The following is a 20,603-nucleotide window of genomic DNA, read 5'->3' on the forward strand; positions in this document are numbered from 1 at the left end:
CGATTTTTGAGTTCTTCGCGTTCCTCTTGGGCAAATGACAGGCCTACATGTCAGGGATTGTTACCGTTATGGTTTCGTGATTCTTTCTACATGTTCATACGTTCCTGAATATATCAAGTACACCATGTCACTTCCTTGTTTACATAATAACGAAGAGATCTGGTTAACTACTCTTTATTCGAAAAGATATCAATTGTCCAACTAATGCAACCCAATGACCTGGCTGTTCGCAACCAAGGACAACAACACTAGGATTAACCATACCCGACCATTACTTGTAGTCTGCAATTACATGCCATGATATGCCAGTGTAGGCCACGGCAAAAAGAAACAGAGGGAACAGTTAGACAAAAAGGCAACGTAGTTGAGTGTATCACTGGTATAAAAGCAAAAAAGACAACAAATTTGACACTTATATAGAAAGTGGAGGGTTATCAATAGATGGAGGGAAATGGCCGTAAGGTAGTCCAGGAACAGGTGAGGGACCGCGTCATATCGATAACAAATCAATCATCATCAAAGAGGACGAGAGCTATATGCAAACTTCAATATCAAGTACTTGAAGGCTAGACTGGACTGACATGCCAGTGTTTGAACACTTTTTTTTTTTTTTTTCCTCGATTTATCCACTCATGTCGAGCCAGCAATGTGACGGTCAGGGCTTTTTACTGGTGGGCTCCGTGGGGAAAACTAGGACTCATGGGGCCGGAATAAGCACCGGGAATGGGCACAGATTCATAGGTTCGTTCGCCGGGTGCTGCGCCCATGTGCTGGTTAGGGGCACTTGGAACCGGAGCTGGTGCGGGTGGTGGTGGGAATTCACTCTGCTCTGGCTGCGGAGATGCCTGCTGCACCCGAATTGGGGGTGGTTGAAGCTGGAACGCCGACTGCTTTTTGGAATCAGTCGGGGGAGTGGCAAATTGGGTTGTGCACATCTGCCCGTTCTCAGCAGCAGAGTACTGGTCTTGAGGAATCGAGGTTGACACGAAGGGAGCCTTGGGCATGGTGGGAAATCCGGGCGTGTTAGGGACGGTGTTTTGGCGCAGCTGAGCGATGTACAGGTCTGTTCGTGCTCTGTCTCGACGGTCCATCGACCTGGCCAGCTTTCTCTTGCTCCAGAAGCGGTAGAAGATGACACCGTAGATAACGAGGACAAAGACTTCAAGGACGATTTCAATGACGGCACAGACCAATCCCCAGTCCTGGGAGATGTTCGTTAATATGTAGCATGGACTGCCTGGATGGATGACTTACTTGCAGACGGCAGAGGAGTGCATAGTCGATTTGGTCTTTGAACAGCTGTTCTCTCTCGTTGTGGACACAAGCCCAGCCCCAAAGGTCTTTGTCGTCTCCAGTAGCCTTCGAATGTTCAAAGATTGCGGCGGCAACAATCCACATCACTAGTTGAAAGATGAAGAGAAACACCGATAGGAGCGAATAATAAGCCGCATATTTCTGTGCACGTCTGCGTCCACCTCTCCAGTAGCCCCAGAAGACACCAAGGCAGGCAATCAAGGAGAGACATGAAACGGCCAGAAGCAGATATTGCGGCCAAGGGTTTGTGCCAAATTCCCAGGGAGGAGAAGTGTTTCGCTCAGGCAGTGACTTCGTCGCGTTGAAGACAGTCAGTGTCGTTCCCAGAATGGTAAGGACGATCATACTGCAGCCAAGGTTGATGAAACGAAGGAACACCTTGGCTACCCGAACACGCAACTTGATACGCTATAGCAACCCAGGTAAGTATCCAGGAAAGTGAACGAGTACGCTCGCACTCACTTACCAGGTCTCTCTGGTTTTCCTTTTCCGTGACCTTTTCTTGCTTCTCCACGAAAAACTCCTCTCGAAACGTTGGGCTCAATGGGTTCAAAGTACGGCCTGGAGTGCCTGGAACCTTGAGAGAACCCTTTTGATCATTGGCCGGAATATCGTGATGCGAGACATGCTTTGCAGGGTCACTTGCAGCTACATATCCGAAGCCGAGGTCAGACACGTCGGGAGGCGTCTGCGAATTGCTGGGAGGGTCGGCAAAGGGGGACCTTCCGGTATCGCCGGGACTAGTAGGGGAGTGAATCATGGTTGCTTCAGCGAAGCGAGCTGTTCGGCCACCCTTCAACGAGGAACTCGACCACTCGGAAGAGCTCCGTTCCTCTGTAGTCACAGCAGGTTGTGATGGTAGCGCCATTACCCTGGATTTGTGACCGTGGACGAGAGCCACAGGAGACACTGCTTCGAAAGTCCGAGGAGAGCGATGGTGACTTTCGGGAAATGCAGGCAGGCAGTGTCGCTAAGCGTAGAAGGGTCTTGCAGAGAACACAAAAGGTGTGAAGAGGACCAGCTCTCAACCTTCACCAAGTAGATTGCCAACTGCGGGGGGAGGGTACAATAGGCACTTGTGACAGCACAGCTACACAAGCATTAAGCCTATAATCCCATTTGTTAACCTCCAAGCAGAACACAAGAAAGAGCCAATGCAGAGTGCGTAGGATCATGTCCTCACAAACTGAAGACTGAAGGTCGAAAAGGCACATACCTAATACGGGACGACAATGATGCAAGCGTGCAAGCCCTGACTGTGAGGGACTGTCAGTTGGACATCATTCACCCTGGGAGACATATGGTAAGAGATCAACGTGGAAGAAAACGAACCGAAGGCCTACTGCTTGGCTTTTTGACCTCACTTGAGATCACTTCTTGGGTCCTGCACAGGTTGAACCAAGGGGCGAGCCACAGCGCAAGGCTGAAGTGATACGTTTAGAGTCAGAGAAGAAAAATAAGATGAAGGAGCCGCGAAGGCAAGACGATCGCTGGGCAGCATGACCGCTTTGAATATCAATGATGGGCCCTGGCCTCGCCATCCGTCGCCAGGCGGGGGAGCGCACATCGCGAGCTGGCTTGTATGGTTTGTATGTGAAGGGGAAAATAAGCGCCCGGCAACATGCAGCACATCAAGGGGAAGCCGGTGATTGGGTGGTCGAGAGATGGTCTTGGTGTGAGTTGAGGACGACAGGGGTGAGGAGCACGGTGACTGGATATCTAGCAACACCACTAGAGCAGTTGGACTGGCTTATCACAGTGGGGAAAGTCGCGATACGCCGGGGCAAAGGCCATCGAGGTTCCCGTGCTGTCACTCCAGATGCACGGTCTGTCACCTGTGGAGCGAATGAGGAGAGTCAATCAGCCGGTCTGGCTTCTCCTTCCCGGCGCCAACTGTTGATCGTCTCGGGGCCCAGCCAACCACAGCCGTTGCAGAACCGCCGGCCATCAACGCCCGCGAGGGTCAACAACAGGATTCCTGCTGCAGGTTCCGGGTAGCTTGAAAAGAAGGAAAATGCCATGAGGGGTTTATCTACTGGGAATGGATCAGTTGATTGGGGGGTGTGCTTCGGAAAAAGATGGGGACAGGATGAACACTCACCCTGGCCTGGTCCATACTTAGTCGCTGGGGGTGAAATCGGTGGAAGGATTGAAAGGACTAAGTTGAATTGATGGGTTGGGAGGGGATGTAGTTGACCTTCCCTTTCCCCCTCTTTGTCCCCTCACGTGTCGAGCTAAGTCCGCGACCAGCTGCACCGGTCATCACATCCCCATTCTCGTCACGGCGCTTAAGCGCCCTCTTCTCTGAACTCTCTGGCTGCCTTTCTCCTAACTCTTCCTTGTCGACATGACAACACAGGCCATGATCCCTTCGTCCAGGAGATGGAACCTTGCATTGGATGGAGGGAGGGAAACACTCTGCGAGACTCCCCAATCCAGGACCAGATCAGGTACAGGGATATCATCTGTATGAGCACCGAAAGGACTTAGGTCGTCTGTGATATCTCAGAAACAGTTTAGGTTGAATTCTAGCAGTCGACCTCTCCGACCATCCTAGACCAATGAGCTAGTGTGAATCCAAGCATTCGTGCTCTTTAGCAATGAAGTTGGTAATCCAGCAACAGGGGCTGCATGTGTTGGAACAACATGAAGTTGTAGGAAAGTTGGGAGCGGCAATAGTCGTACATATTGCCTTCCATGAGCGCTAGCTCAAAATGAAGGCTTTTCTCCCCCTCTCCTGAGGGCTGAGAAATGCGGATGCACTATCCAGTGGCTCAAAGCTAGATCAGCGCAGCTTTCAGCCCTGTGAATTCCTGCTGCTTGGTTGCACTAGGTACTTCTATTGAAGCTCAGAGTCAGGCTTGCCCGAGAAAATGAGATGTCAACATCATATCGAGACTTTTCAGTCACCCCTTTGAGCGATGGCATGTCCTGCACTCATGCATATAGTTTCTTGGTACACACACACACACACACGCAGAGCTTAGCTCTTTCTGTAAACCCGAACCATAGGTGAATACGATAGGCAAGATCTGATCCAGCATTGCGAATACACTATAAGCATAATCACGGACGAAAAGATAGTAGATGTTGCAGATTCCACATCACAAACGGTGTCTGGCGTCCCTCTCTACCTCACTAAAAGGGGCAGGCACTTTGTAAAAGAGTTCTATTCATTACACCAGCATGAAACATAGTTAACTTTCAATTGCCGGTATGCAAATGTCAACCAAGCAATCCTCTATCATGGCAGGCATGGGCGAGCAAGCTAAGCCCTCGAGAAAATCAAAGATCACAGGAACCCATTTTATAAAGGATAACCCCTCTATTGAGAAAATCAAAGATCTGTGACGGGAGTATTAGCTTAGAAGTCGATGGATGACCTTAGAAAAAAGTCCAGCCTCGTTCTCCAGGAAGACGGGAAACGGTTCGAAACAATGATCATTTGTCGGAGTGAGTGAAAGCCATAGAAACGCTATTATCCAGACAAAAGGAAAGCTGTTTACTCAGAAACTGAGCATCAACTGGTATGAGTTGCCCCTAGATGATCAGCATGTAGCTGTATTGCTTACAATCCGAGGACATCCATGACATGATAGATAAATAAGCAGGTCTTTATCTATTCACCTAGTATAATATTTTGTTCCTAGTAGCGTATAACGTTTGAAGACCAAGACCAAGACCACCCGGGTATCGGCCGTGTAACATCCCATATCACCACAAGCCGGTAGTCCCTGGATCAGTGACGGGGGAAGACAGACATGGGCAAGTAGTAGGCATTCAATAAGCAGGGTTTTACGCCCAACGTTGGAAACCCACTTATAGTAGTTCATTGCAGTACTAAAACTTTGTCTATTGCATGTAGTATAAACCATATTCTTCATCGTGGTTGCCTCGACTAGCGCATGACATATTTGATGTTGCCTGAAAAACCTCCTGACGAATGCTTTGGACCACCAATTGATAAATTACTCAACGGCAAGAGAACCTTCGGCGATGCAGAGGGCTACGGAAAGTTTTTTTCTGACGGGAATAGGACGAGTGACTCACTATGGCAGGCAACTTCAAATGATGAATATCCCACGGCGTAAGTCAAGGCGTCCAGTGGACTATGCTGTTGTGGACAATCTCTGAAAGACCTGTGTATCATGAACTCGGGGATATAAGCCCTTGGTACCAAAGGGATTCGGAGTACTCCGTGACGATAGAACAATGTTATAAAGGCAAGGGGGACAATGAGGGAGCTTGCGGACGAAGATCGCAGCCTCGACAGTAGTAGCAGGGAAGATCAGATATTAGGCGTACGTACGGCTCTTCTTCAAATAGATTTGAAGATGACCCTAAATGTCTCGATATTGAGGCAAAGGCCAAAAGAAAGCACTAAGTAGTGATATATGGATGCTGAGATACTTGAGATACTGGACGTCTTCGCTTACCATGGGATCTAAAGTATGGCGTGCAGAGAGACCATGGAGTAGTAGTGGGTAATAGTGAGTATGGGAGGGCCTATGTAGTACCAACCTGGGTCACAAGGGTGGAGAGCAACATTGCTAGTATGACACAAAGTACTACTACTCCTTTACTGTGAACTTAGTAGTAGTTACATGATTACTAGGAGGAATAGAAAAATGAGAGGGGGGAGACACACACATGGCAGCTGCGGTGGGTGGTGAACAAATGAGAGAGGCCCAAACCGCATGTCGGGCAGGCGGTGGGCCTGTACAGCCACCGTGTGACCCCCCCACTCGGTTCTAGAAAACGGGCTCCAACTGGTCAGGCGCGCAGAGCCACCAGCTTTCTCCGCAGCTGGGCTGCCAGCCACAATGAAGTTTCAGCCTAGCCACACAGCCTCATTTTCCGTCCAGCACTCCTGAATGTAGTATAGCCCTCCCAACGCAGTGGCCCAATGTAGAGAATTTTTCTTCCTTTTCGGTAGTTCCACTGTCCTGCATACGGAGAACACCGCACTCTATTGGCACTTTCAGCTTTCCTCTTCCTTCTTTTCTCTTTTCGTCCCACTTCTGCGTGCATGGATGGAATGGGGGTCGGCAGACAACTTACTGTCTGTGTCCCCCCGTTCAGCCACCGCCGCCGTATGGCTGTGTCTTGTGCTTTACGCTCATTTCTTCATGCTCTGGAATGTCCCATAAGTGTGGCAAGGCGTCGGTTGTCAGCTAATGAAATCAAGTTTTCAGCTGTAGGGTCTGTCGAAGTTAACCAACAGACGCAAACGTACTATGTAACCTGCAGTAGTATGGCCTGTAGTAACAGTAGTCGATTCTCCACATTTGGACATTACTTACGTACAGTGGCAGCAACCCCTTTTATTCCGTGAATGTTTGATAGAGACAAGTTGTTGAACCTACCCGACATCCCCATGAATGAGGCAATCATTTATACACAAATACAATCAGGGTAAATCAAACTATCATGGATGTGGATCATAAGAATGGAATACTTTCTTGCCTCTCCATGGTTGCCAAGACGCACTCTCTATATTAAGCTGCTTTTCAGTTATCGAGACTAATAACTTTAGTGTATCTGGTAAGGCAGGCACTCTGTACACCGTGCTCTGCAGTAAATTACTAGTGAGTAGTTCACTAGTAAGTAGATCTTGTATACTCAGCCCCAAAGGCCCATGCTGAGGGGAAAGGTTCCGCAGTGGTCTCTTCCAACATGGAGGAGAGCATCCATCACTTTAAGCTATTCAGTAATTATGTAGTAGTAGTAGTAGTAGAAGTAGTCTTCAAGATGATGCCCAAAATGGGCGAATTTACTTTTATTTATACTCCATACAGGAGCATCTATTTATCTGCAAGCTTTCAGTTTGCTCAGCCCATGCGGCGGTGATTAATACGCAACGCCTCGAATGGGACGGGAAAGTTGGAAAGTTTCCGGTTTTCTGACCAGCGTCCACCCGGCAGAGCCGCCCGTAACCTTGGTCATCGATGGTACGGGCCACTTCTCCAGCCACTCTGCCTTCCTCGTGTTCGTCCTCCGGCTCGTCTCTCCTTCTCTCTCCCTCTCTCCCTCTCTGTCTCTCTTACTCTCTGTTTGTATGTTGAATGTTATCAGACTTACCTTGGTTTCACGGTGAATATCTCCTCGTTAGTTTTCTTTTTTTTCTGCTGTGATTGTATCATTACGTCTTCTTTGGACTTGTCTTTTGATAGGACACTTTTTTTTTCCTTCCACCTGGAAGTCTGTTTCGCTTTGACCGCCTGACCCAATCAGGAACGATCCCCGCGGCTGCTCCCTAGGCGACCCGAAACCAACATTACAACCTTTCACAGTACTTTCCTTAGTATTACTGCTAACTAACTAACTAGTTAGTTATTCACCTCCTGCTTACTACGAACCAAGTTAACTACACTACCTACAATATTATTCTCTGCCTGCCTGCCTGCCTGAACTTCCCTCCTGTATCCATTCTGCCACTGTCTGTCTGCATCAGGTTTTATGCTTCTCTCTCCACCTACTTCTTCTTCCGCTTTTTCTTCACCTCCTTTGGCGTCTCTCTTTATTCACTCCACTCCGTAATAAACCCGGTCCCACCTCTTCCATTTCCCTTTTTAACGCTTCATCATCGCCCAATACTCCTGGCTCTTTGGGGATTCTCGTTCATTGCTACATCCTTCCGCCAACAGTCCCTCTTCCGTGTCCCGAAAGCTCTCCATCTTTCCTCCCCATCCTTTTCCTCCTCCCCCTTGCCTTCTTCTCTTTTCTACTTTCGAGAACTTCATGCTTTGCTGGAGATTCATGTCACTTGTACATTGACCAGCTTTCGAACGACATAGCTCTGCATAATTCTCCTGACGTCGTTGCTTTGACAATCGCGGGTTCCAGCTTCCTCCCTGCAGCCTAACCCAAGCATTGTCATTCCGCCGTATAACCCCGGTCTCATACGGCTTTCCACCAGATGGACTAAAGTCCCCTCCACACCCCCCTCCTCCCACCAGATCCGGATTCAGATCGTGCGGGCGCTAGACTCAACCTTCTTCATCTGATTGCAAGGCTGACCGCTATTTTTACTTCCTGCGAGGCCCGTATCTGTCTCTGTGGGACCTCATTGTCTGACAAGACATCGCGCGAAGGCTGAACCTCCCGTCAGCTTGCGCCACACTCGGTTTTAGGTGAGCGCCCCACGCAACAGTGCCTCTGATCATTGTTACTCGTTCTTCTGTCCTGCCTCATTGCTTTCTATATGTTCGGTCCCTTCCTGTCTCTTCTTTGGCCGCCCTGGATCTTCCATGACTCCCCACTCATCACCGGAAGACAAAGACGACCCCTACTGACATGCCCTCTGTTGATTTAGCTTTCCCACACCTTCGCCAACCCTTTCAGGCTGGCGCGAAACATCCATTATCCATGGCTGCGTTGATGCAATCGAACAACGAACCCGTTACTATCTCAAAACCATTGTCTGGGACATCAAACCCCGTAATATCTGCTCCATCGGAACCCCTCGCTTTCCTAAAACAGTCGAAACCTGATTCAAGCCTGTCCTCTATCGCCAGCGCTGGACTGAACGTCTCGCGCTCCGGAGATTCGCTGCCACCAATGACGACGACCGCGCCGCCGGCCACGGCTGGCCAGACAGACCGCCCGCTGGAGCATGAGAAGGAGTCGGAACAGCACAGCTCACAAGTCGCGAGAGAGGCCCTCGGTGCCAGCGAGAAGCAGACACATCCCGTGAACGAAGGCATGCAAACTTCTTCAGACCAGATGCAAGTTGATTCACATTCGGGCCCGGGCAATGCGTCTGATACGTTTGGGGCAGCCGATAACAACAACACACTTATCGATGCCTCAACCGTAGCTAGTCCAGGTCCTATCGAGGATTCTGGCTCTGCAGATGGCGATCACCCTCGCCACCGTGATGAAGGAGAAATGCCGCAAGAAACAGGCAACAAAGCCTTCTCGTATCCGATGCCAACGGCCAGTTTTAATGACCCCCGTCGTGGTCTCAGCTTACCTGGCTCTGGTTTTCACAAGGGCCAGCGATCACCGTCGGCCAAAAAGCATCGTTGCCCATACTGTGCCACGGAGTTTACAAGGCATCATAATCTGAAGAGCCATCTGCTTACGCATAGTCAGGAAAAGCCATACGTTTGCCAAACATGTCAATCGCGCTTCCGTCGGTTGCATGATCTAAAGAGACATACAAAGCTTCATACTGGCGAAAGGCCCCATATTTGCCCTAAGTGCGGGCGCAGGTTCGCCCGTGGCGACGCTCTAGCTCGCCACAACAAGGGCCAAGGCGGATGCGCGGGGCGCAGAGCAAGCATGGGAAGCTACGTTCCCGAGGATGAATATGGCGAGGCTCCGGCTCCTGGAGCCGCGGATGATACGATGGATGGACTTGTGTACACAGCTGAGCCAGAGCGCATGGATGAGGAAGAAGAGCGGCGACTCATGCCCAGCATCAAGAAGCATGATATGTCGACGGACTCCATCTCACGTTCGAACACTACGAGCTATCAACCGCGCCAGCCCAGCACATATCCTCCGATCGCTTCAGGCAGACCTTCCCCCGGGGGTCTCTTCCCTCCTCCAAGCCATGGTGGCTCTAGTGCATCAACGTCTCCCGTATCGCAATCCGGAAACATGACATTCCCACCGCCTGGTCAACCGTCAGGTGCATCCGTTTTCCCTACAAATATCACGGGGAGCCCGAAGCCATTGTCCCCAAATGCACTGTCATCGCATCAGCTTGGCCATGGCCCGGAGAATAATATCCATCATCGTGCTCATTCACCTGGTATGGCTCAGTCGTTCCAGCAGCAGACATTCGGCAGGACAGGATCTTCCTCAAGCTCCGTAACGAATCATGCTGCTTCAGGCTTGGGTCTGCCTCCACCGCAACCGGGTGCTCCCCAGCCCCCGCCGCCCCCGGGGATGAACTCGGCTGACTCTCGGTTTGGCCTTCACTCTCAAGGATCAGTGCCACCGGCGCCTTCGACGGCTACCAAACACATGACCCCTCACAGTCACACAAATAACCACGGTGGTCCACTACCGTCGAAACCTGGATCGGAAGGGGCCTCGAATAATGGCACCCAGATCACTGGTCCTCATGAGTCTAATCTCATCGAGCAGTTCCGTGAGCGGGAAGACAAGCTGTGGGCTTATGTCCGCTCGGTGCACGAAGAATTAAATGGACTTCGGACGGAAGTTGCCGCTCTAAGGGCCCAACTTGCATCAGCTAACGTCAACGCGCTAGCAATGTCAAGCCAAAGTGCACCTCAGTCTCAAACCGAGACAAACGCTGCTGGTACATCCCAACGGTGAACCAGTTCTACCCTCACGGAGGATCCGTGTCAAGTGCACAAACATCTCCTGTTCCTTTTGTTCATTATTAGATATCACTTCCCCCATCCCTTCTGTGATGGATTTCAAACGCGCTGATGCGAATCACCATAATACCCTTTCTACTGCCAAGTGAATAATTTTCCCACCTGCGACGACTGTCTCAACTTCCATTTCCTTTTTCTTTCCCTTTCCCCGGTTCGGTCCTTCAATCCCATCTCCTGCTTGCGCGTTGCATTATCCCACTTTGACTCTATACATTTATGTTACTGATGATGGGTCTCGGACTCGGCCCGCCCTGTTCCATCTTTCCTATATCGAATCGCACCTTTCGACGTGGAATATCCACGATTGTGTCATTTTGAGGTCAGAAATTCTTTATTCGTTTGTGGTAACGTTCCATCCGCCTGCCAGTCTTTGAGTACTGGCAGAACATGGGTGGAGGTTCCCGATTCATAGGGTCATTGGCATATCTTTCTACTTTAGCTGGATGACAGCAACCCTTGTCATTTTATATCACGTTGTCTTCTTCGGCGTCATCATAACCGCATGCCTTGTATGTATCAGCATCCCATTGCCGTGAAAGAGGAGCCGGGAGTCTGGAGGCCAAAATTTCGAATCATTAGCTCAGGAGATCACTACACGTGAGCGACGGGCTTGATTAATTCAATTGTCTATTCAATAACGGCAGGTAATGGAATTGTAATCTACAATCTCGGACCAGTACCATTTCTAGACCGTGAAACGTGAAATGGTGTGGGAGTGCAACCTATCTGTAGTGCTTCTTGTTCTGCACCATTCTTGTGATCGACCTTGGTGCCAAGTACTCAACCCCCAGACTGTCATGGGTCTTGTTTAAGACCTCCGGCGGGCCGTCCAGGCCAGAAACAAGCCCACGTCGGCGACAACAGCTTTAGGGACTCCGCCCATGGTCCAGCTCCGCTGGATCCACCGAGGAATCGCCCCGCCAGCATCTGAAGTAGTCGCCATAGTCCATTGCAGCCCGCTCTCCGTCGCAATGACCTCTTCCACGCTCGCGTAGGACGCGAAGATCGTATTCCGGGGCACTGCCGCCATGATCTCCTTCCGGACAGCTTCGGGACTCGACTCAACAGCAAGTGGGATCTGGATCGTCACAAACCCATGTCGCTCCCCGGCTGCTGCTGCTCGGTCCGCCGAAATCACCAAGACAAGGAACGAGCGAGGCGCAATCAGAATTGTGGGGTGGAAGGTATGCGTGATGAGGTTCACTGCATAGATATACGTAGTTAGTATACTAATACTTATACGCACACACACACACACACACACACACACACACACACACACAATTATATAAAAAAAGGAAATAAAAGATATCGGTTAAAGACAAAGGAGAGGAGGGAGGGGAGAAAATAAGCATGGGACCGAGTTGTAGTACTAACCATGAACATCGACCTTCCCCCAACCACCTTCTACATCGACTTCAGACGGCCACTCCACCAATTTCACCACGGACGTCACACTGGGCGTATAATCCATTTCATTCTCGGAATGGTTTTCTCGTAACCCGGAACGGAATTCTTCCCATGAGGCCGACCCCGTCACTGCTGCATCTTGGTGCGTGCTCTGTCGACATACCCAGTAGTCTCCTTCTTGATTGTCGTTGCGCGTGTAGAGGTGGATGGCGGCGGTGGATGGCGGCGCGCGGCGGGGTTTGTGGTCGCGGCGAAAGGTGGTGGGGATGGAGGACAGGAGGGTTTGGGATTCGGTGAGGCAGGCGTGGAGGAAGGAGCGGAGTTGGGGATGGGCTGGGGTTGATGAGGAAATGGTGTCTGTTTCATCGAGGGCGGGATGAGAGGGGAGGATGGAGAAGGGGTGTGGGTTGAGATGGAGGTACATTGTGAGATGGATATACTACGTTGGTGGTGATGAGATTTGAAAAGATGAGGCTTGAAGTTTGATGGCAGTAGTTAATGCTTTGGGTAAAGTGGAAGGAGGTAGTTTAATTAGATGCTTTCTATCGGGTAGAACGTGCTATTAACATTCAGTTCCTCCCTTCCTTCCTCATTGCTTGCTTCCGTTCTTCGTCTCATTCCTCTTCTCTCAGCTGCAAAATACCGATCCAGCCCGTTGACACTAAGTTCATTAGACTTCATCATGGGGCGTATGATATGTCAGTGGGACTCGACTCACACAATGGCATCAATGTTAATTGAAATAAGAGTAATTACATGTCTGGTTTATGAATATGATGTGCATGCGACGTGTCCTAGCTGGTCGCTTTGACTGGCACGATTGAGGTGAGGCATACAGGAGACTTGCAGCACATCATGACAGGTTCACCAACAAAATCAGAGGCCAGCCAACGGATTCACCGTGATGAAATTTGAATGGCTCGCTCTGTCGAAATCACATCACTTACTCTTCCCTGCCAGGATATTATCTGATGGTTCGCATCGACACTACGCATTATATAGTATGAATTGGTCTGGGTATATGCTAGGCTATGTACATGATCTATTTGTTTTATATATTCGTGAGCTCACATGCTCCGGAGAGCAATGTGGAACATTGACAATCATTTGGTCGTGAGAAGCCGACTGATTCGTTCGACTACGGGCCTGTCGGCGTCGCGTCCGTGGCAGACAAACTCTGGCAAGCACGCATCGAAACGCAGCCAAGCTTATATGGCAGCATCCTTCACTTCATGCCTCGGGTCATTTGGTCTAGAACCATCCTTGATCGGACAATCCACTCGATCACAGGCAACGCACCCCGGGACCAACGCTGCCAGTGTCAAAGATTTCGACCAATCCCGCCCCGAGCGCCTCCTCCAGAACCCAGCGAAAGTTCATTCCGTAGAGCTCCTTGTACTTTTTCGTCCGGCCCGGCAAGATGCCGGAAAACTCCCCCCGGGCTCTCTTCGCTACACTGAAGCTCTTTTCACTCTCGACCGCCCCGTCCCAGCGGTCACGCAGGAGGTAAACGGGGACCTCGCTAGAACTAGACTTCTTCAGAAGCGAGAGGAGGTGTGAGCGGCCAGCGCTCAGTAGACGAAGGTAGGGGCCCGTATTGGGAAGCGATAGGAAAAGTGTCGCAGTAGTTGATGATGAACGAGGGTTTGCTCCGACCTCGCTTAGAGTGTAAGCGCCACTTCGGCTTGCTGAGGCTGGACTAGGCGAGGTCGCAGGAAAGACGGGGAGAGAAGCTAAGCTAGACGAGCCTTTCGCTAGGGACGAAGAAGAGACGAGAAATCCAGCCCGGACCAGGGCCATACACTCCGGCGGAGTGAGGGCTGCCCCAGGAATTGCACACGTGTTTCCGATCCGCTTAAGCAGCGCGAGGAATTTCTCTGACACGGATCAGTTTGCTGTATGAATGACTGAATGGTAGCGAGATTCTCACCTTTCAAAGGTGCTTCCAAAGCAGGGCTATCTAGTACCAATCCGTCCCATTCCTCGCTCAATACCAAGCAATCGCCCAAGCCAGCGGCATCGTTGCCTCTTCCGGGGACGATCAAGCGGCGGACCCGACCGGCGCGAACGAGCTCCATAATTTCCTTTTCGACCTTGGTGGGTGCTTCCAGCAGCGTATGAACGTGTGCGACGGAGGCAAGGGGAGGCAGGGAGCGACGGAAGTTAAGAACCTCGGCGATGCGCGTGCTATTCATGCCCGCTCGGCGGGGAAGATCGTCAAACATGCTGTTGCGAATGTACTGGAGCGCCTCAACCACATCCGTTACGGGGGCAGTTTCGGAGATGTATCGCGACGGCCCGAGATCTGGAAGGGGGCCCTGCTCGCACTCATCCTGCTCGCTGGAGATCTTGGAAGTGCCGGATGATGACGGCGCCGAAGGTTTGCGACGGGCATGGGCGGCGAAGGGAGAGGCCCGCGGCCTCGAAATAGCGGGTTTTCGGTTCTTCTTGATACCAGAAACAGGAGCCGAGGTAACGCGCAAGGGCATGGCAGGGTGAGTATACGGCGAAATCAGGAATGAGGGAGTAGGAGAGGAAACAAAGAGGAAGAAGAAGAGGAAGAAAGAGAGAAGCGGAGAATCGATGCGCCGGAAATGGAAGGGAGGGGCGCCTGAGGCAGCCGCAACTGATCGGCAGAGATAAGGGCACGTGACCGACTAACATGGTTTGGGCCAATGGCGGGACCGAGTGGAGACCCGTGAAGAACATCAGCAGAAAGACTTGTTCAAAGTCCCCAAAGCAGGGGTGAATATTTAGGCAGGAAAAAAAACAGGGAAGTAATACTGAAGATATCCAAGTACTAGACACAAGAGAATCGTCTGATGGAAATGAAGGGAATTACCTAAGAATGGTGTCAACCTGGAACCAGACAAACCCAACAGATTCAAACAAAAAACCCGCTGGTCGCTTTGCTTTTCCTTTCACCAGCACATGACGTAGCCATGAGAACCTGCACTTTTTGTTCTTCCACTCATCTTCTTCCATCTTCTCTCTCTCCCCGTTTTCCTCCCTGTGTTTCCTCCCTGTTCATCCCTTCCTCCTTTTCCCATTGTCCCGTCGCGCTCTCTCTTTGGGCGGTAGGTTAATTGTCAGTCTTCTGTACATCTCTCGTCTTCTACTCCCTCTTCTCTTTCGGTTACTGGGTTTGACTCGTTTCGGGGTCCCAGCTACCCCGCTGTCGCCATGACCATCTACATCGCTTCACTGTAAGTGCCTAGCAATGTACACAACTACTAGTGTTTTCTTCTGACTGTCGCGGGGTTCAGTTTTCTGCCCTACACGGTTAATTTCCATCAGAATGAACCCGAGATTCGTCCGGCGGAGGGGGCGAGCCCTCAACCAACCAATCCCGCTGAGAATTCCACTCCTAACCCAAACGCGACTCTGAGCTTGTTCGAGAGGAACAATGGAGCGCCCCAAGTTGGCCTTACACCAGGTGCCACTACTGAGCATGAATGCATTTTCTCCACAGACATTTCCAAGGCGGAACAAGAGCACACCGGGTTTCCTTTCCCCAAGACTGACGGCGAAGTGACTCTGTTGACGGAGAGCGAAGCTCACTCCCCAGCCTGGGGCTCCACCTTAGCCCTGAACCAACCTCGCCCACGAGCAGCATTCCCGGCCTCACCCTCGATCCTCAAGCATCAAGAAATCGGCCCTTCAGGGACAGAGGCGCCCAAAGAAAAGCCACGATCGGTCCCGAAGACACCAACCTCGCATATCCGGGACAGCTGGGCGGACCACAGTCGCAAAAGCTCATTCTCCTACGCCGACTGGACGATCGAGACGGCCGAGCAGGGCAACGGAGGCTTGCGCAATGCTGTGCGATCGGCCACGGACGCCGGACAGCTGGAAGACAAGGTCTGGGTGGGTACGTTGGGGATGCCCACTGATGCGCTACCGGAGCACACCAAGGAGGCCATCGCCGAAAAGCTCGAAGATGAGTACGGTTCCGTGACCGTTTACGTCAGTGACGGTGACTTTGATGGCCATTACACGCACTTCTGCAAGACTATCCTCTGGCCCGTGTTCCATTACCAGATTCCGGACAACCCCAAGAGCAAGGCTTACGAGGACCACTCCTGGGTCTACTACGTCAAGACGAACCAAGCCTTTGCTGAGCGCATCGCAAAGAACTGGAAGCGTGGTGATTCCATCTGGGTGCAGGATTACCACCTGCTGCTGGTCCCGGCCATGCTGCGGAAACTGCTTCCCGATGCCCAGATTGGCTTTTTCCTCCACATTGCCTTCCCCTCATCGGAGGTGTTCCGGTGCTTGGCGCCTCGCAAGGAGCTTCTCGAGGGAATACTGGGTGCTAACCTGGTCGGGTTTCAGACGGATGAGTATTGTCGACACTTCCTCCAGACGTGCAGCCGCATCCTCTGTGTGGAGGCCACCAATGATGGGCTGCAGCTGGAGGATCGCTTTGTCAACGTTGGCAAATTCTCTATTGGTATTGACCCGACTTCATGGGACCAACGCCGGCGGGCCGCAGACGTGGAACGATGGATCAAGACCATTTCGGAGCGTTACGAGGGGAAGCGACTAATCGTGTCGCGGGACAAGATCGACCAGGTGCGCGGAATCCGACAGAAACTGCTGAGCTACGAACTCTTCCTCAATACATATCCCGAATGGCGAGACCAGGTGGTGTTGATCCAGGTGGCGACCAGCACCACCGAGCAGCCGGAGCTGGAAGCAACCATTTCCGATATCGCGATGCGGATCAACTCCACTCACTCCACGCTTGCGCATCAGCCGTTGGTCTTCTTAAAGCAGGATCTGGCTTTCCCCCAATATCTCGCCTTGATTTCCGTGGCAGACGCCCTGATTATCACCAGCTTACGTGAAGGCATGAACTTGACCAGCCATGAGTTTGTCTACTGCCAGGACGGCAAATGGGGCAACAAAAAGTACGGATCCCTGATCCTGAGCGAGTTCACTGGCAGCGCGTCGGTGTTTGGCGACCATGCCCTTCTGGTCAACCCCTGGGACTACCGTCAATGTGCGGAAGCTATCCATACCGCCTTGTCGAGGGATGAGCAGGAGCGCCAGGAAGTGTGGACGAAGCTACACCAGGCAGTACTGCAGAACTCTACCCACAACTGGGTCAAGTCATTCAGTGAGACGTTGAGCCGGGTCTGGAACGAGCAGTCGTCCCGGGAGATCATGGCCGTGCCCCGGCTTCAGATAAACAAGTTGGAGGAAATGTATCATCGATCGTCGCGCCGGCTGATCATCGTGGACTATGAAGGCACTCTCGCCTCCTGGGGCTCACCAAAGAGTATTATTGTGACGACTCCGCAGCGTGCGATCACAACACTGGCAGAACTAACCGAGGATCCGCGGAACGTGGTGTATGTGATGAGCGCCCGCATGCCTGAGGAGATGGAGCGGCTGTTCCGGCTGGTCACCGGCTTGGGTCTGATTGCCGAAAACGGGTGCTTCGTGCGCGAGCCCAACTCGGAGACCTGGCTGAAGTTGACGGACAAGGTCCAAACGGACGCGTGGAAGGCGGCAGTGTCACACATCTTGGAATACTACCAGGAACGCGCGGAAGGTAGCTGGGTCGAACAGCGGCACTGCTCGCTCATGTTTCACTACGAGTCGGCGGAGGACCAGGTGGCGGCGTCGCGGCTGGCGTCAGAGTGTGCTGGCCACATCAACGATGCTTGTTTGAGCCAAGGGGTGCATGCAGTTCCCGTGGAGCGTGCGCTGGTGGTGGAACCGGCGGGCATCAACAAGGCATCGGCAGCGGAAGTGGCATGGCGGTCATGTCTCAAGCAGAGCCAACGGGACGAGAGTGTGCCGCGGCCGGAGTTCCTGCTGGCGATTGGAGATGGTCGCGATGATGAATCAGTGTTCCGATGGGCCAACAAGCTCGACAGCGCGCGAGCAGTCAACTACGCCATGACGGTGACGCTCGGATCCCGTAGCACGGAAGCGAAGGCGACTCTGACACAGGGAGTGACCGGTAAGCTGCTCTCAATAAATTCACGATAAGGAGTGAAAGGATGCTAACTGCAGGGTGACGAATAGGAGTCTTATCGTGTCTGGAGAAGCTGGCGGCAACCCGAACTGGGCCGTGACAAGACAAACGATGCGGAATGAGAATATCTACGAGTACATGACTTGAAGCGAGCGTACATGATGGGCAAAATTAACTCTTCACTTGCGTTGCATGAAACGGGCACATATTTCGGGCATATCAGTACATTTTTATTTGAACATCTTCAACTACAAAAGCAAGAACAAGCAAATAGGCGTGCGGACTGGTTTTCAATGTATCGTTGGGGGTAAACAGGGAGAATATAGAATGAGAGAGGAAGAGAGAGAGGGCAGCTGTGGGAGTTCAAGGGGGGTCACATAGACGAGGCCATAATACACGCAAAATCTCCAATCCAGTGATCTACATAGTAACGATTATTAGAAAACTTACTGTGTAAGTTGATTAGGACTGAACCTTGTGACGGGTTAGTAATTCCGATAAGTGGAACATTCAGCCGAGGCATTTTCCTCCCTCGGTATCCATTTTGGTTTTAGATAGAACAGATAGAGACAAAACTGATAACTTGCTTTTCTTCTCTCAACTGCTGGTCTCTCCTTTTTTTCCATGGATAGAATATACTGACCAAAGACTTTCTCTACCATTTCCACATAAATACACCACACCACCCTCCTTCAAACATCGAGAACTGACCTACTACCTCACTGACCGACAATGTCTCCCCCTCATCCACCACCACCTCCAGCGCACGGCTCGGCCTTCGAGTCCGCCATCAAAGTGACCCCCCTCAGCTCGCACCGCTACTCTGCCCATCTCCGCGACGAATGGTGCATCGGAGCAGGTAGGATACTTATATACCTTTCCCCACTACATATTGCATACTCACTGTTTATTACAGTCCCCCATGGTGGCTACACCACCTCCATCCTCTACCGTCTCGCCCTCGTGCACTTCGCGCACACCCACCCAGCTCTCTACAAGAACAGCCCCGCGACCCCGATCGCCATGCAACTGTCCTTCCTCCGCCGCACAGCGACAGGTCCCGCCGTGCTGAAAGTCCAGGATACGAAGCTGGGACGGCGGACGAGTACGCTGCATGTTATGTTGTTACAGAAGCCGGATAGCGGCAAAAGGAAGCAATCACAGTCGTCTACTACTACTACGACTACCGGCACCGAAGCAGAAGATGAGGACTTGGAAGTCAAAGTAGCAGGATACATTACCGTCAGTCCTGCGGACGCCGAAGAGGGACTGAGTGCTACGACAGGGTGGAAGATCAGCAGTCCTGCGCCGGCGGCCGGGTCGAATGGAGATGGATCGGTGAACTTGGGGGCGTTAGGGAGGACAGGGCGTGATGGGACGTGGGGGAAATTCGAACCGGAGCATTCGAAGTTCCGAAAGGCGACGGGGCAGACAGAATTCTATGTACCTGTTGAGCTTAGTGAGAAGGAGAGGAAGGAGAGGAAGATGAATGCGGAGCAATGGGCGAGGTTCCGTCCTGGAGGGGATGTGAATGCCCGGTGGACCAACGAGGCGCTGGTGTATTTGACGGATATGTTTCCTACGGCGTTGGCTGGGTTTGATAATGCGGCGGAGGAGGCGGCGGTGGGGGGTGGCAAGGGGTTGTTTTGGTTTCCCACGGTCACGTTGAATATTGATCTGAAGACGAGGTTGCCGGAGGAAGGGGTGGAGTGGTTGTATAGTCGGGTGTATACGAAGAAGGTGCGGGATGGACGGACGGATTTGGATGTGACGGTTGTGGATGATAAGGGGGACGTGGTGGCGCTGAGTACGCAGGTGGGTTTGGTGTTGAGTGCCAGTCGCAATATCGGGTCTCGTGCGAAGTTGTAGATACCTCTCTTTCTTTGTTTCTTTTCTTTCTTCCTCCCTTTTCTTTCTGTCTCATAATCGTCCTCGACCCTGTTCCTTTTCTCTTCTTGTCTCTTTCTCCGAACGACTGGCTCTATCTACCGGTCGATGCAATATGTACATAGACTATATACACGGGTAATAGAATCTAGATCTATAGAACGCACAGAAGAAAAAGAAAAAGAAGGAAATTAGAGCGATGGTCCCGTCTGCATCCAAAACGCCATCGCATCCGTGGTAAGACGCATTGGCTCTCCCTCCGCCTGGGGGGAGGTAACGGCACCTTCTGTATCCTGCGGCTGAAAGGCCTGCGCGCGCACCCAGAACTTGCGACCCACACGAGCGAGGACCTTAGTCCGAACAACTAGATACCCCGGCGCAGCAACCGGACTCTTGTAGCGGATGTCTAGTTGGGCAGTATAGAGCATTCCGCGCGGCGTAGGCGGGACATGCGGGCCATCCGGTTGCTCATCCTCTACCAGCTTCGGGCCCGTTTCCGGCGCATACAGTGCCACGGCATAGGACATGGCTTCATCCAGGGACGTAGCCAGGACTCCGCCATGAGCAGTGGACGGATGTCCCGAAACACCGGGGGCAGCGATGTCGAGGATGAGGATCAAGTCGGGGTCTTCAATGGAGTCGGAGAG

At 51.9% G+C, this 20,603-nt stretch overlaps 11 protein-coding genes across 11 annotated transcripts; 4 read left to right on the plus strand and 7 right to left on the minus strand.

The window, feature by feature from the left end:
• Window positions 1-665: 665 nt before the first annotated feature.
• An13g00320 (uncharacterized protein) lies at window positions 666-2,074 on the minus strand (the record flags this gene model as incomplete). The annotated part of the gene is made up of 3 exons (XM_003188832.2): window positions 666-1,202; window positions 1,255-1,722; window positions 1,781-2,074. 3 exons carry the CDS (start codon window positions 2,072-2,074, stop codon window positions 666-668), a joined length of 1,299 nt encoding a protein of 432 aa, XP_003188880.2.
• Window positions 2,075-2,404: 330 nt separating this feature from the next.
• On the minus strand, window positions 2,405-2,815 carry An13g00330 (hypothetical protein [putative frameshift]; the record flags this gene model as incomplete). Its single annotated transcript, XM_059743775.1, is given in 3 exon segments — window positions 2,405-2,421; window positions 2,531-2,570; window positions 2,647-2,815. Coding segments are annotated over 3 exon segments (226 nt in total), but the record flags the coding sequence as incomplete, so codon positions are not given.
• A 20-nt stretch (window positions 2,816-2,835) lies between these two features.
• An13g00340 (hypothetical protein) lies at window positions 2,836-3,436 on the plus strand (the record flags this gene model as incomplete). Its single annotated transcript, XM_059743776.1, has 2 exons — window positions 2,836-3,308; window positions 3,403-3,436. 2 exons carry the CDS (start codon window positions 2,836-2,838, stop codon window positions 3,434-3,436), a joined length of 507 nt encoding a protein of 168 aa, XP_059604582.1.
• Window positions 3,437-6,392: 2,956 nt separating this feature from the next.
• Window positions 6,393-6,708, minus strand: An13g00350 (hypothetical protein; the record flags this gene model as incomplete). Its single annotated transcript, XM_059743777.1, has 3 exons — window positions 6,393-6,488; window positions 6,551-6,573; window positions 6,618-6,708. 3 exons carry the CDS (start codon window positions 6,706-6,708, stop codon window positions 6,393-6,395), a joined length of 210 nt encoding a protein of 69 aa, XP_059604583.1.
• Window positions 6,709-7,093: 385 nt separating this feature from the next.
• Window positions 7,094-8,480, minus strand: An13g00360 (uncharacterized protein; the record flags this gene model as incomplete). The annotated part of the gene is made up of 5 exons (XM_059743778.1): window positions 7,094-7,325; window positions 7,533-7,570; window positions 7,656-7,830; window positions 7,912-8,238; window positions 8,347-8,480. The coding sequence occupies 5 exons, from the start codon at window positions 8,478-8,480 to the stop codon at window positions 7,094-7,096; spliced, it is 906 nt and encodes a 301-aa protein (XP_059604584.1).
• A 202-nt stretch (window positions 8,481-8,682) lies between these two features.
• An13g00370 (uncharacterized protein) lies at window positions 8,683-10,605 on the plus strand (the record flags this gene model as incomplete). Its single annotated transcript, XM_059743780.1, has 1 exon — window positions 8,683-10,605. The coding sequence occupies one exon, from the start codon at window positions 8,683-8,685 to the stop codon at window positions 10,603-10,605; it is 1,923 nt and encodes a 640-aa protein (XP_059604585.1).
• An 873-nt stretch (window positions 10,606-11,478) lies between these two features.
• On the minus strand, window positions 11,479-12,504 carry An13g00380 (uncharacterized protein; the record flags this gene model as incomplete). Its single annotated transcript, XM_001396141.1, has 2 exons — window positions 11,479-11,873; window positions 12,048-12,504. The coding sequence occupies 2 exons, from the start codon at window positions 12,502-12,504 to the stop codon at window positions 11,479-11,481; spliced, it is 852 nt and encodes a 283-aa protein (XP_001396178.1).
• An 860-nt stretch (window positions 12,505-13,364) lies between these two features.
• On the minus strand, window positions 13,365-14,569 carry An13g00390 (uncharacterized protein; the record flags this gene model as incomplete). The annotated part of the gene is made up of 2 exons (XM_001396142.1): window positions 13,365-13,957; window positions 14,011-14,569. 2 exons carry the CDS (start codon window positions 14,567-14,569, stop codon window positions 13,365-13,367), a joined length of 1,152 nt encoding a protein of 383 aa, XP_001396179.1.
• A 694-nt stretch (window positions 14,570-15,263) lies between these two features.
• Window positions 15,264-18,083, plus strand: An13g00400 (uncharacterized protein; the record flags this gene model as incomplete). The annotated part of the gene is made up of 2 exons (XM_001396143.3): window positions 15,264-15,286; window positions 15,347-18,083. The coding sequence occupies 2 exons, from the start codon at window positions 15,264-15,266 to the stop codon at window positions 18,081-18,083; spliced, it is 2,760 nt and encodes a 919-aa protein (XP_001396180.3).
• Window positions 18,084-18,801: 718 nt separating this feature from the next.
• Window positions 18,802-20,116, plus strand: An13g00410 (uncharacterized protein; the record flags this gene model as incomplete). The annotated part of the gene is made up of 3 exons (XM_001396144.3): window positions 18,802-18,928; window positions 18,986-19,884; window positions 20,102-20,116. 3 exons carry the CDS (start codon window positions 18,802-18,804, stop codon window positions 20,114-20,116), a joined length of 1,041 nt encoding a protein of 346 aa, XP_001396181.3.
• A 191-nt stretch (window positions 20,117-20,307) lies between these two features.
• An13g00420 (uncharacterized protein) lies at window positions 20,308-20,603 on the minus strand (the record flags this gene model as incomplete). The annotated part of the gene is given in 2 exon segments (XM_001396145.3): window positions 20,308-20,320; window positions 20,329-20,603. Coding segments are annotated over 2 exon segments (288 nt in total), but the record flags the coding sequence as incomplete, so codon positions are not given.

Source organism: Aspergillus niger (genome assembly GCF_000002855.4).
Source record: "Aspergillus niger supercontig An13".
In the NCBI taxonomy this organism is placed as follows: Eukaryota; Fungi; Ascomycota; class Eurotiomycetes; order Eurotiales; family Aspergillaceae; genus Aspergillus; species Aspergillus niger.